This window comes from Ranitomeya variabilis, chromosome 4, assembly GCF_051348905.1.
Source record: "Ranitomeya variabilis isolate aRanVar5 chromosome 4, aRanVar5.hap1, whole genome shotgun sequence".
Classification (NCBI taxonomy): domain Eukaryota; kingdom Metazoa; phylum Chordata; class Amphibia; order Anura; family Dendrobatidae; genus Ranitomeya; species Ranitomeya variabilis.
In genome coordinates, this window is record NC_135235.1 from 80,879,277 (window position 1) to 80,893,671 (window position 14,395).

Consider the following 14,395-nt stretch of genomic DNA (forward strand, 5'->3'; position numbering starts at 1 on the left):
TGTTGGCCAGCTCTTTGGCTATCTGAACGGTTTGTTTTTAATGTTACAATCCTAGAAATTTTTTCTATTTTTGCCGGAATTTATACTTGGGGGTCTCTAATGCAGAATTCCAGAATCTTATTTCTTTCATCTAATCAGGCGGTGGTTTTTGCCATTAATACTTTATCTTCAAAACACACTCTAGTAGCCAAAATTTTGAGACAATTAGTTTTTTTATGCCTAAAGAATAATATTTGGTTGAAGGCTAAGCTTGGACAGAGTACGCTTTTAGGTTTAACGGACTCTTTGCTCAATCGTCAGTGGTCGAATTTTTTTCTGCAGGTTCCGTATGCGGACTCAGAAGCAACCCTCTTATCCCCTTCAATCTGGGAGGTGATCACCCTTTAATTCCGCACCTTATTAAAAATTCTTTGTCCGAAAGATCATGGGCTGATTACTCAGCCGCATGGCGTAATTGGATTAATTTTTGTGAGTTGAATTGTTCTGACCCTTTGGTTTCGAACCCTATGGCAGCGCTGAAATTTGCTTCTGAAATGGCCCAGAGGGGTCTATCGTACTCCGCAATAGCGAAAAGCCTGGCGGGAGTTTCCTTTTTTCTGAAACTTTCAGGTAGCATTCCTTTAACTAATTTTTTTCCGGTTAAACAGTTTTTAAAGGGCCTGAAAAAATCTAATTTTATGCCTGATACTAGAAGACCTATATCTTTATCTTTGCTCAGGGATTTATGCTCTAGTCTCTTACATGTCTGTTTAAATTCTGAGGAGGCGCTTTTATTTAGCGCCATTTTTTCTTTATCATTTTTTGTGGCACTGAGGATTGGCGAAGTAGTCTCAGCCAAAAAATCTAATCCGTCGGGTCTCTTTTTGGCGGATATTCAAATTTATGAAGCCTTTTTAGTCCTTTTTATTAGGAAATCAAAGACAGATCAGTTAGGAAGAGGTTCGAGATTGAGAATTAATGCTTTCTCTGATCCATCCATTTGCCCTGTAAATAATATGTCCATTTGGTTGCAGACTAGACCTTTAAAACAAGGCCCACTGTTTATTCATAAGGATTTATCTCCGGTCACTGTATTTCAATTTAATTTTATCTTGAAGAAATTTTTGTCCTTTTTAAATTTGAAACACTTGAACATTACTTCCCATTCTTTTAGGATCGGAGCGGCTACTGAGGCCTCTAGGGCCGGGCTTTCTGAGGCTGGAATTAAAAATTTGGGGAGATGGAACTCTAAAAGATTCAAACTGTATATCAGACATGATCTTTACGATTATTAATTATCAATTTTCTTTTAGGTCCGTTAGTTATCTGGATAGTCGGACATTCTTTTGTCTTCTGGGCCCAGAAGAGGGCTAGTCAGCGAGTTTACACGGAGAACTTATCTTTTAATATGTCAGTTATTCAGGTTTGGTGGCTTGCTGTTCGGGGTCTGAGTTGGTTTTCCCTGGTTATTCAAGTCAAAAAATGGCTAGAAGAGTACCCTTCTCCCGATCTAATTATTTTTCATGTTTCTGGGAATGATCTCGGAAAAATCAGGACCATGGACTTGTTAGCTACTATGAGATCTGATATAATTGGTTTTCGGTCTATGTTACCTCATTCTTTTTTTGTTTTTTCCGAGATCGTTCCCAGACTATTGTGGCATAATAACCGTTTTTCTTTTTTGGAGAAAATACGCAAAAGAGTGAACAAGGCGATGGAAAAATTTTTTCCTTTGGTTTCAGGTTTTTCTTTCAGGCATTCCGACCTTGAAGGTTTCCTACCTGGACTTTATAGAAGAGATCTAATTCATCTATCGGATATTGGTTTGGACATTTTCAACCTTGACCTACAGTCGATTATTGAAAGATGGCTGTGTGGTGGTGGGGGGGCCACGTCTCTTTGAGACCTGGCCTGGTGGGAAAATCACCCATGTATGGGTGGATTGGTTTTATGGAGAAGTATGGAACTTTGGTTTTAAGAGATGAATATATTTATTGGTATTTATTTAACTTATGTAACCCTAATAAACTACACGGCCATTTTTATCCACATTTAAAGTGTTGGTGTCTTATTGTATGAATGGGTTTTGTGATGCCATGTTAATCCCCCCGCGTAAGCACAAAAAAGGAATACAGCGGGGGTCTCATGGCCTCACAGACCCTATTTGTATTATATGGCTTTGTATTATTTGGCTTATGTAATGGGAGGTCAACTAAAGGTCAGGCCAGTCAGCTGTGAAGGTGGAATTCTGGTTTTATCCAGTTTTGGCTAGTTTTTGGCGCCCTTTTTTAGCCGTTTTTTATTGGCTATTTGAATCTTGGGCGCCTGAATTTGGTCTATATAAACCCTGCTCTTTGGGGTTTTCATCATTCCGTTGGAGAAAGAAGAAACGAAGAAGCCCACCCCCCCTTCCCTTTTATTAATTGCTTGTATCTATTTGTCGTGTAGTTTTATTGTGGGAAAATCACCCATGTATGGGTGGATTGGTTTTATGGAGAAGTATGGAACTTTGGTTTTAAGAGATGAATATATTTATTGGTATTTATTTAACTTATGTAACCCTAATAAACTACACGGCCATTTTTATCCACATTTAAAGTGTTGGTGTCTTATTGTATGAATGGGTTTTGTGATGCCATGCACTCGGCCGTTTAAAACGCTAGTGTGACGCCGGCCTTATACTGAGAATGTCTTTGTTGCCTATATTAACCAATCAGAGCTCAGGTTAATTAACTGTAGCAAAATAGAAGCTGAGCTGTGATTGGTTGCTATTGGCAGCCTGATAAATCCCCAGCCAACAGTAAGCCCTCCCCCCTGGCAGTATATATTAGCTCACACATACACATAATAGACAGGTCATGTGACTGACAGCTGCCGGATTCCTATATGGTACATTTGTTGCTCTTGTAGTTTGTCTGCTTATTAATCAGATTTTTATTTTTGAAGGCCAATACCAGACTTGTGTGTGTTTTAGGGCGAGTTTCATGTGTCAAGTTGTGTGTGTTGAGTTGCGTGTGGCGACATGCATGTAGCGACTTTTGTGAGATGAGTTTTGTGTGGCGACATGCGTGTAGCAACATTTTGTGTGTCGAGTTGCATGTGACAGGTTAGTGTAGCAAGTTGTGTGCAGCAAGATTTGTGCATGGCGAGTTTTGCGCGTGGCGAGTTTTATGTGTGGTGCGTTTTGAGTATGTGCAAGTTTTGTGTGAGGCAACTTTTGCATGTGGTGCAACTTTTGTACATGTGGCAATTTTTCTGTGTGTGCAAGTTTTGCATGAGGTGAGTTTTCCATGAGGTGAGTTTTGCACGTGTGGCGAGTTTTGCATGAGCCTAGTTTTGCATATGGCGAGTTTTGCATGTAGCGAGTTTTGCGCGTGGCGAGTTTTGAGTGGTGACTTTTGTGTTTCGACTTTTATGTGGCGAGGTTGGTGTGTGTGTGGTGAAATGTGTGTGAGGGTCGTATATGTGTTCAAGCACGTGGTAGTGTGTGGCGCATTTTGTGTTTGTGTTCATATCCCCGTGTGTGGTGAGTATCCCATGTCGGGGCCCCACCTTAGCAACTGTACGGTATATACTCTTTGGCGCCATCGCTGTCATTCTTTAAGTCCCCCTTGTTCACATCTGGCAGCTGTCAATTTGCCTCCAACACTTTTCCTTTCACTTTTTCCCCATTATGTAGATAGGGGCAAAATTGTTTGGTGAATTGGAAAGCGCGGGGTTAAAATTTCACCTCACAACATAGCCTATGACGCTCTCGGGGTCCAGACGTGTGACTGTTCAAAATTTTGTGGCTGTAGCTGCGACGGTTCAGATGCCAATCCCGGACATACACACATACACACATACACACACACATTCAGCTTTATATATTAGATATAGACAGAGCTGCTGTGTATGTCCCGGCGCTGTGTGATGCGCTCGGTGCTGTGTGTGTGACGTGTATATACTGTATATTTTTTCTGGACATACAGTATATACATATATATAGACAGAGCTGCTGTGTATAGCTGTGTATGTCCCGGCGCTGTGTGATGCGCTCGGCGCTGTGCAGTGTTGCGGCGGTGGCGGCAGGGCCGGTCCCAGCGGCAGGAGGAGGCAGTGAGCATGTGCAGAGCAGCCTAGGTATGTGCATGTAGAGCAGCAGCACAGAGGCTTGTCTTTGCAATGCCATGTTTGTGTATGTGCACCAGCCGCTGGACAGGATTCCGTGAGGCCGCTCGCCCTGCTCTGTAATCTGATGTTTTCTTGCTTCTGTTTCAGTCTTCAGGATAATTCCTTCAGCAGCAGCAGCGCTGTAACCGAGTAAGTGATCGCTTTCCATACGTCATCTGTCGGTAAACAATGTATGCAGCGCTGTCCGTGCACCCTGCAGCTTCCTGCTGCTCTCTACAGATGGGACCGCCTGATCCATCACACATGGGTCCCTGAATATATACTGCTGATATACCCGTGTATATATATATATTATATAGCGTTGCATTCTGTATATTTGGCACCTGAATGTCTTTCGGGCCAATCATTTCTACAGGAAGAGCAGGTCACTGTTGTATTATATTCTGTGATCACAGCAATGAATATTTTAATGGTCGGAGCCATAGGTGTATGTGATAATGTGGTGGGCGAGGGGACGCCTGCAAACCCTCTATTGTCTGATATTAGTAGCCCCCCCTATAGAGCCCCCTATAGATTTAAAGAGAGATGCGACCATAGTATGTATTATATATGGGGTACTGCTGGCGTGAAATGGGTTAAACATTGCAGAGGCACAAAACTTTAATAGATCAAACTCCCAATTTTTTTTTTCCACCCACACATACCGGGGTTTTAGATGTGACGTAAAGCGCAAAAATGCCAGGCGGGATCTAGTGTGCGAGAGCTGAGCGATGTGATAGAATGAATGAGACGGGCGGGCTCGGCACTGGGACCCTTCTGCCTCTGTGTATGCTGCTTCTTATACATTCATTTTACATATACGCACGTTTGGCTGATAAACATATCGAGAGACGAGACGTGTAAACGTCAGGAGAGGAAGTCGATTATTTATTTATTTTTCTTTTAAGAATAGACATTTCTAAAAATGTTTCCAAAATTGTAAAATGTATCAGAAATCTTGGAGTGAGACAATAATATTTGATGTAAGTGTGTCCTTGTCCATACAGAGGCCTTCACAGAAAGTGACAGTATTGTGCGGGGTCAGTAATTAGGGACGTAAGTGTGTCTGATGAACTTGTGGCCCGACCGAAGTCCATGTTATGAGAGTTGACCTGGTCCATCCCTGAAATATGTATTGGGCCATGGAAACAGCCTTCCCCTGTGTTGTAAGATCCAAGCCAAAGGTCATTAATACTTCATACATTGCTATTGTGGTCAATCACATGTCGAGGATTTGGATGTGAACTGTGCAGTGAAATGTTATTTGCAGAGATGATGACCGTGCTTATTATTCCTGACGATTCTGCGTGAGTTTTACACAAAAATACTATCCTAATATGTAGTAGGTGTAATAATATTAGCAAATCCCTCCAATTAGAAATGCAGTATAGTTCTTCTGATTCGCTATGTTGCTTACCCCATGTGCAGGGCATTTCAGTTGCTTAGATATCCATGGTTACAACCAATAACATAGCGACATAGCTAATTAGTGGAACTATGTAAGGCATTTATGGCATGATGAAAGTACGTGTCATGCTTCTGGATTTGAACCCTCGGTTTTGTGTCTTGTGTCTCTTTCCGCTGAGCTACAACTGATACGCCTGTCCTTTGGGTGTTTTAGTTGTGTTAGCTTTGTTTCTGTCAGTTTGGGGCATCAGGTGTTTTTCATGTACTCTGTTTTTCTGTCCTATCACCTTTCGGGTGCAGCTTTAAATACCTTCCCCTACTGGTGTTTCCTGCTGTTGATAGACTTTGTTGGATTCAGTCACTGTGCTGTAGTTTGTGTTGGTTGCAGTTGTTTCATGTGTGATTCCTTGTCATTTTAGGGAACTGCTTCTCTATCGATCCTAAGAGCTGTTATGGACATTCAGGGTAATCTGCCTTCGAGTGGGGGAGCCATTGCGTTATCTTGGGGTGCCAACCTTCGTGATCAGGCAGGGGCAGACTTGGGTCAGAGACAGGCTTTTCCTAGTCTGTTTAGGGACCTATGTTACCTTTGTGAATGGGCTTTGGTAGTCATAACAGTACATGTCTGTTCTGTTGGTAGTACGGGGATCACCATCTATCCTGAACGTAGATGACCATGCATGTGGTCTATAAACTACAGTGAGGAGGGCTACCTCCACCTTTCTTTTCTGGAGTACCACACAAGGGTTGAAGACTCAATATATGGTGGTCCAGAGGTGACCAGACAGTGCCCCATTGTCACTTACCCATCCCTGCTCCACCTAAGTGACCTCCTCTCCTCTTCTGACTCGGTATAGACATGTCAGAAGCCACCAGACACCAACTCCACAGGCAGGTGGAAACAATAATAAGTTTTGGGACTAATTCTCCATTGCTTGTAATAATTGAACACATATAATGACAATGTAATCAGAATGTTTGGCATTGGACAACCCACTCAGAATGTAAAAAATGAGCCTTCTGGTCAGAACCATGTGCACTAACCATATATAAGCATGAAGGTAAGTGATAGCCAGGACATACAGTATTTGCTTCCAAGAAGTGTCTAAAACCAGCTGGACGGTTTTAAGGGAAAGGTGTTATATGTTCTTTCCGTGGCTTAGCAGTTAAAGCGCCCATTTCATTTTACAGGTCTCATGCCTAAAAATAAATCTCTCTACACCCTGTGGCACCAAATATGCCGAAGGTTACCACAAAAATATGAGCGCCACACTGTGTTTTAACTCCTTTCCACAAAAAGATGGCAGGTGATTTCCCTCAATCGAATTAACAGTTATGTCTGACGGATGGCTCGGGCTCAGGAGTTGTGCCCGTGCCTTCTACAGCAGGAGGCGGCTATTAGGCCACGTTCAGTATTTGGTCAGTATTTTACCTCAGTATTTGCAAGCCAAAACCAGAAGTGGGTGATAAATACAGACGTGGTGACGTGTTTCTATTATACTTTTCCTCTGATTGTTCCACTCCTGGTTTTGGCTACAAATATTGATGTAAAATACTGACCAAATACTGCTAGTGTGAACATGGCTTTATACACAGCAAAACTTCTGCTGCAGGTGCTAACACTGGACTTAGTGCTAAACCCAGCACTTTAACCCCTCAGATGCCACTGTCATTAGTGATAGCAGCATGTGAGGAGTATGATAATGGGAGATCACTCTCTTTGTCAGACCATCGGCACCACCCACAGCACAATTGCTGGGTGGTCGATGGTTGCTATGGCAACAAGGAGGCCAGGGGCAGGTTCTGAAAGGCCGACTGTCAGTCAAACTCTGGCAGGTTAGATTCTATGCACTGTGAAAAACCTCATCCTGTTTCACAAAAAATAAGCCCCCATGCAGCTCCATAAAACTTAAGGCTCTCAAAATATGGCGGCGCAAAAGCAAATTATTTTATTTTCAAAGAATGTATTATTGTACAAAAATGTTAAAATGTAGATAAAATGATATAAATTTGGTATCGCCATGTTTGTACTGATACAGAATAAACACCTTATTTGTGAAGCGCGATGATAGCTTCAAATTTAAAATACAAAAAAAAACACTGGCAGAATTGTTTTTTTCTTATTGCTTCCCATAAAAAGTTGATAAAAGTTTGTTAAAGGGAACCTGTCACCCCGTTTTTTCGGTATGAGATAAAAATACTGTTAAATAGGGCCTGAGCTGAGCATTACAATAGTGTAGTTTGTGGACCCCGATTCCCCACCTATGCTGCCGAAATACGTTACCGAAGTAGTCGTTTTCGCCTGTCAATCAGGCTGGTCAGGTCAAAAGGGTGTGGTGTCCTCCCCCAGATCTTGCGTAGTTTTCCGTTGGTGGCGTAGTGGTGTGCGCATGTCCAAGGTCCAGATTCCTCTGCCAGGGGATTTCAAAGAGCGCGGTGTCCGTTATTGCATTGGTGATCGGTGGGCGCGGCCATCTTCCTTTGGCCGCGCGTGCGCAGAAGCGGCGCTGTGCTGGCCGCGACGCTCTGCTGGCCGCGGCTTCAGGAAAATGGCCGCCGCGATATCCATCTGCGCACGCGCGGCATCCCGCGGCCATTTTCCTGAAGCCGCGGCCAGCAGAGCGTCGCGGCCAGAACAGCGCCGCTTCTGCGCACGCGCGGCCAAAGGAAGATGGCCGCGCCCACCGATCACCAATGCAATAACGGACACCGCGCTCTTTGAAATCCCCTGGCAGAGGATTCTGGACCTTGGACATGCGCACACCACTACGCCACCAACGGAAAACTACGCAAGATCTGGGGGAGGACACCACACCCTTTTGACCTGACCAGCCTGATTGACAGGCGAAAACGACTACTTCGGTAACGTATTTCGGCAGCATAGGTGGGGAATCGGGGTCCACAAACTACACTATTGTAATGCTCAGCTCAGGCCCTATTTAACAGTATTTTTATCTCATACCGAAAAAACGGGGTGACAGGTGCCCTTTAATAAGATATATGTGCGCCTAAATTATTGCTCTGACTAACACAACTGGTACCGAAGAAACCAAGCCCTCATATGATTGTCATCAAAAAATTTTTATGGATCCTGCAATGTGAATTTGTTTTTTGTGTTAGGGATGGATTCACTTCTAAATCATATCTTCATCATGGGCAAAATAATGGAACAAATGGTGCCCAAAAATGCTATATACCGTGCTTTTAGATCACTGAATCCTCACCTTGGTCCTCCCTGAGAATATATAAACAATATGCAGCAGTCAGTACAGAGAAGTGATGGCCCACTCCCACATTAAAGAAAGGGTGGAAAATTCTTTTAAGGCTATGTGCACACTTTGCGGATTAGCCTCTGGAATTTTTTGTGCGGATTCTGCATCTCTTGGCAGAAAATGCAGGTGCGGATTTGACGTGTTTTTTATGCGGATTTTGTGCGGATTTACTGTGGATTTTGTGTGGATTTCTTGCGTTTTTTACCCCTGCGGATTTCTATAATGGAATTGGTACAAAAACGCTGCAGATCCGCACAACAGAAGTGACATGCTCCTTCTTTTAGGCCATGTTCACACTTTGCGGGTGACCTCTGCGGGGTCTCCCGCAGCGGATTTGATCAATCTGCAGGGCAAAACCGCTGCGGTTATCCCTGCAGATTTATCGCGGTTTGTTCCGCGGTTTCCGCTGCGGGTTTCCGCCTATACTATTGATGCGGCATATGCAGCAATATGTAGCATCAATAGTAATGTTAAAATAAAAAAAAAAGTTTATATACTCACCCTCTGACGTCCCGATCTCCTCGGCGCTGCACCCGGCGGTCCGGTTCCAAAGATGATGTGCGAGAAGGACCCTTTGTGACGTCACGGTCATGTGACCGCGACGTCACCGCAGGTCCTGTTCGCACAGCAACTCTGACCGGCCGGCCGCGTGCAGCGCTGAGAGGTGAGTATAACATGATTTTTTATTTTAATTCTTTTTTTTACACACAAATATGGTTCCCAGGGCCTGGAGGAGAGTCTCCTCTCCTCCACCCCGGGTACCACCCGCACATTATCCGCTTACTTCCCGCAACGTGGGCACAGCCCCATGCGGGAAGTAAGCGGTTCAATGCATTTCTATGGGTGCAGAATCGCAGCGATTCTGCACAAAGAAGTGACATGCTGCGGGTTGTAAACTGCTGCGTTTCTGCGCGTTTTTTCCCGCAGCATGTGCACAGCGGTTTGCGGTTTCCATAGGGTTTACATGTGAATGTAAACGCAATGGAAACTGCTGCGGACCCGCAGCTGCAGAAACGCTGTGGGTCCGCGGTAAAACCCGCAAAGTGTGAACATGGCCTTAATCCGCAGCTTTTCCGTGCGTAATTTTCCGCATCATTAACACAGCATTTATTTTTCATTGATTTATATTGTACTGTAAATCACTTGCGGATCTGCAGTGTTTCTGCACAGTAAAAAACGCTGCGGATCAGCAGGAAATCCGCAACGTGTGCACATAGTCTAAGAAAAATAAAGGGGATGTCCACTACTTGGACAATCCCTTGTTGATCAGGGGGAGACACTACTTTTACATTTATGACCTATCCTTAGGTCCCTTTACTGATCAGCTGTTATCGGTGTTGGCGGCGTTGGCCACCGTCCGGATGTACCTGCTTGCTGAGCTGCTCTGTCTACTTGTAGTGTCCGGGGCTTGGTACTGCACATTCGCTTCCTATTCAAATCAATAGGAGGCGGATGTGTAGTACCCCACGGCGGCCACTACAAGTAGACGGAGCAGCTCGGGAAGTGAGTACTTCTGGGGGTGCCGGGTGTCGGACCGCAGCCGATCGCACATTGATGACCTATCCTAAGGATAGGTAGGTCATCAGTGTAAAAGTAGTGGACAACTTCTTTAATGTAAATAGTTTTCTGGGAGTGCTTCTTTATGTCAAGATATCAAAACTGTTCATATTGCTCTTAGTTCCATAGTTTGCTGAAAATTAAATGACTCCTATCATGGCTGCCATTATAGCTCCTACAGGGATGGTGATTCAGCTTTTTAATGCTTTTCAATGAGAAATCTGCATAATTATAGAGATTCTAAGTTAAATATCCTGTGTTCATTACAAGCAATATCTAAGAGTGACTTTCTATTCCAATGGTCAGGCAAACCAGCTTAAAAACCATCGTAGAAGCACTTGCCTGCCATATTGGTTATCATTCGGGACATTATCAAACAGTTAATGTTTATGCAAATTTGCACCAAAAGCGAGCATTTTGGGAAAGGAGTTTAAGCCTCATTCAGACGTCCGGTTTCACTTTCGTGTTCTATTCGTGGTTTTCACAGAAAGTACATGTACCCATTATAGTCTTTGTTCACGTGTCTGTTTTTTTTTTTTTTTGCAGACTGTATGTTCGCAAAAAAAAAATCACAAGGTCATATCTGTGCTTTACCAAAACCACGAAGGAAAATTAGCCATACAAGTCTATGGATCCATGAGGATCACGGACCGCACATGGGTGCCATCGGTGTACAATTCGTCTGCTGCCCGTGATTAACACTGTAATGTGTGAGAGAAGTTTGTAATCTATTTATCCATAGGTGAAAATCACTGATGAAACATTGATGGTAAAAACTGACACCTGACCAACTGCTGATGAAAAACACTGATGACACTGGGGCTGTTTTTTTTTCGCATATGTGAAAAATCATGGGTGTCTAAATGAGAGTCTACGGCCATATGCACATGTTCAGTTTTTGGTCGTTTTTTTACCTCAGTATTTGTAAGCTAAAACCAAGAGTGGAACAATCAGAGGAAAAGTATAAGGCTGCCGTCACACTAGCAGTAATAGGTCAGTATTTTACCTCAGTATTTGTAAGCCAAAACCAGGAGTGGGTGATAAATGCAGAAGTGGTGCATATGTTTCTTATTATACTTTTCCTCTAATTGTTCCACTCCTGGTTTTGGCTTACAAATACTGATGTAAAATACTGACCAAATACTGATAGCGTGACGGCAGCCTAGTAGAGACACGTCACCACTTCTGGGTTTATCACCCACTCCTGGTTTTGGCTTACAAATACTGACCATGTAAATGTGGTTTAAGGCTGTGTGCACACGTTGCAGATTTTTCGCTTTATTTGTCGCGTTTTTTCGCTATAAAAACGCATAAAAAACGCATACATTATGCATCCCATCATTTAGAATACATTCCGCAATTTTTGTGCACATGATACTTTTTTTTCCGTGAAAAAAACGCATCGCGGTAAAAAACGCAGCATGTTCATCAAATTTGCGGATTTTTTGCGTTTTTCCCACTATGTAATGCATTGGGAAGCTCCAGGAAAAAAACGCGTCAAAAACGTGCAAAAAAAAAAGCGAAAAAAAAACGCATGCGGATTTCTTGCAGAAAATGTCCGGTTTTGCTCAGGAAATTTCTGCAAGAAATCATGAACGTTTGCACATAGCCTTAGGGTATGGTTTTTTTATTAGTTTTTTTTTTTTATGAGTTCCAAGGCTATGTTCCCAAGATGAGCTTTTGCTGCGTTTTTGATATTGCAGAATTCCTGCACCTATTGTTTTAATTATGTTAATTTTATTTTTTCATTGCGTTTTTAACATGTGGTTTTATCACATTTTTTACGCTGTGTTTTATGTCTGTTTGTGTCATGCTGTAAATAAAGCTGCTTTGTTTTTGATACTTCCTGGTTTCTTGCTTTGACAGACCTTTACTGACTTACTTAGGTGCGGAGTACATACGTTTTTGGTGTATTTCCGCCATAGAAACGCACAAAAAATGCATGTGCGTCTCTTACCTGCGGAAATTCCGCACCTAATGCAAGTCTATGGGAAAATTCATCACTGAAAACTTGGCGTACCGGCGTGAGAAATTGACATGTTATGGATTTCAAAAATGGGTGAGTTTACGCTGCGTTAAAAAGGAGCTCAGTGGGGACGAGATCTCTATAAATCCTTTCCGCTTTGCTAGAACTGTAAGACGGGATGTGGCAAAAACAGCGTCAAAATCGCACCGAAAGCTCATTGTGTGAATGTAGCCCAAATCCTTTTTAAAAATTCGGTCAGTTTCTTCTCCTCCAAAAACTCAGCAAAAACACACACCCTCACACAGATTTTGAAGATGTTAGTAACTTATAACTAGGAAAAGCTTGACTAAACTGTTTACAAGTTTGATGTAATAGAAAACCTTGTCCTGTGGATATTGTGTGTTTTGTTTTTTTTTAAAGGGGAGCACTTTGGTTTCACATGCCAGAACTGGTGCGGATAAACTACAGAGTGGTTGTTAGGCAGATAAAATAGAGTTCAGTAGGTCCACAACTTGTTTTCACCCATTTAATAGTTGAGATGCATTTGAGATGACCTTTTAAATAATCCATCATCACTCGGCTTTCTGCCAATCTCAGCGTGTTTGCCTCCTAAGCTTTTAAATAGTTGCTGCACAGACAATATCCACACACTTTTGGCCACTTTTATCACTTGAGGCTCTCAAAGTTGGTCCGTCTCCACTACTGGATCCTGTTTTTAATTGCCTGTCTGGTAACTTAATCATTAGATCTGAACACGCGCCAATCTTATGCAACGAGCGAGTGCGTGGGACATTTGAGAAGCGATTGATTGCTGTGACACAAGCGACTCACATTTTGTGACATTATCCCGCTGCTTATTAAGCTGCATACATATATCAAATGGATAATGAGAAGACATAATTATCTGTATAAAATGTATTTCAGAATATTGCTGCCAAAAAATGATCTGCATAAAACTACTTTCTTGTATATAATGCATGAAAATTTGCTTTCACTTATTTGTTTGTTGGAGCTTGGCTATGTTCAGCCAACCAAACGGCCATTACCAACAAAAGTAAAGGCAACCTCACTATAAGGGCTCCTTCTCACTTGCGTGAAATACGACCGAGTCTCGCAGGTTAAAACCCGGCTCTGCCGCCGGCACTCCAGAGTGGAGCGTGCAGCTCCATTTATTGCTGTGCGGCCGCACGCTCCGCTCTGTAGTGCCGGCGGCAGAGCCGGGTTTTAACCTGCGAGACTCGGCCGTATTTCACGCAAGTGAGAAGGAGCCCTAAGAGCTCGCTCACACTAGCGTATGTTCTCGCACGAGAGAGAATTGATGTGATTATGTCAGTGACACTCAGCTCAAACTCTGTTAGACTTTGATCTGAGTGTGATCCGATTCTTTCGCATGAGAAGGTGCGGAGAAGATGGAGAACTTATTTTCTCCATCTTCGCCATTGTCTCTCTGCGCATACATGAGACTGCACTTGCATGACATCCGAGTGCAGTCCAATGTTTTACACGCACCCATAGACTTGTGTGGGGGCGCTTGATCCGAAGGCACTCGCAGATCTGCACTGCCTCATCGTACAAGATTGCGCCTAGTGCTATCTGATAAAACATCAGATAGCACTCGGCCATGTTAAACGCTAGTGTGAACATACCCAAAAACCATGGGAAAATTAGTGTAGACTTAACTATTCTTTCACACAAAACCAGTATATATGTATAACAGTGAAGTCCCAATCCCTCACTGCAAGGTAAAACTGTTTTTGGTGCACATGCCAGTCTAATGTGTACAGGGGCTGTCCCCAATCTTATGCTCTGTAACCTGCTATCCACTTATTTTTGAGTGGGTGGTTCCTTAGCATTCTGCCAACACTATAGGTGCCAGAACATTATTTTTACATAAAGTGATATGCAGATTGCCTACTTAGCACAATATTAAATGACTTCAGGCTCCCTCAAAGTGCAGTGGCCATTTAAAACTAGCACTATCTAATAAAGCACATTAAGTAACTAATCAAGCCACTATATTAAAGGGGTTGTCAGGTGTTGTGGTAAAAGTCTGCAGACACTC

At 43.0% G+C, this 14,395-nt stretch overlaps 1 protein-coding gene across 4 annotated transcripts in view; it reads left to right on the forward strand.

Annotated features, from left to right (window-relative positions):
• The window catches only part of FAM13C (family with sequence similarity 13 member C), a 451,356-nt gene that overhangs the window by 291,351 nt on the left and 145,610 nt on the right, over positions 1-14,395 (forward strand). For 3 of the 4 annotated variants that reach the window (XM_077258856.1, XM_077258857.1, XM_077258858.1), the window contains exon 1: positions 4,110-4,281. The exons of the other annotated variant lie outside the window; for it this stretch is intronic. In XM_077258856.1, the coding sequence (XP_077114971.1) occupies positions 4,217-4,281 (65 nt within the window). In that variant the 5' untranslated portion in view covers positions 4,110-4,216. Of the gene's footprint in view, positions 1-4,109; positions 4,282-14,395 lie in introns of those variants that run through there. 4 annotated transcript variants of the gene reach the window in all.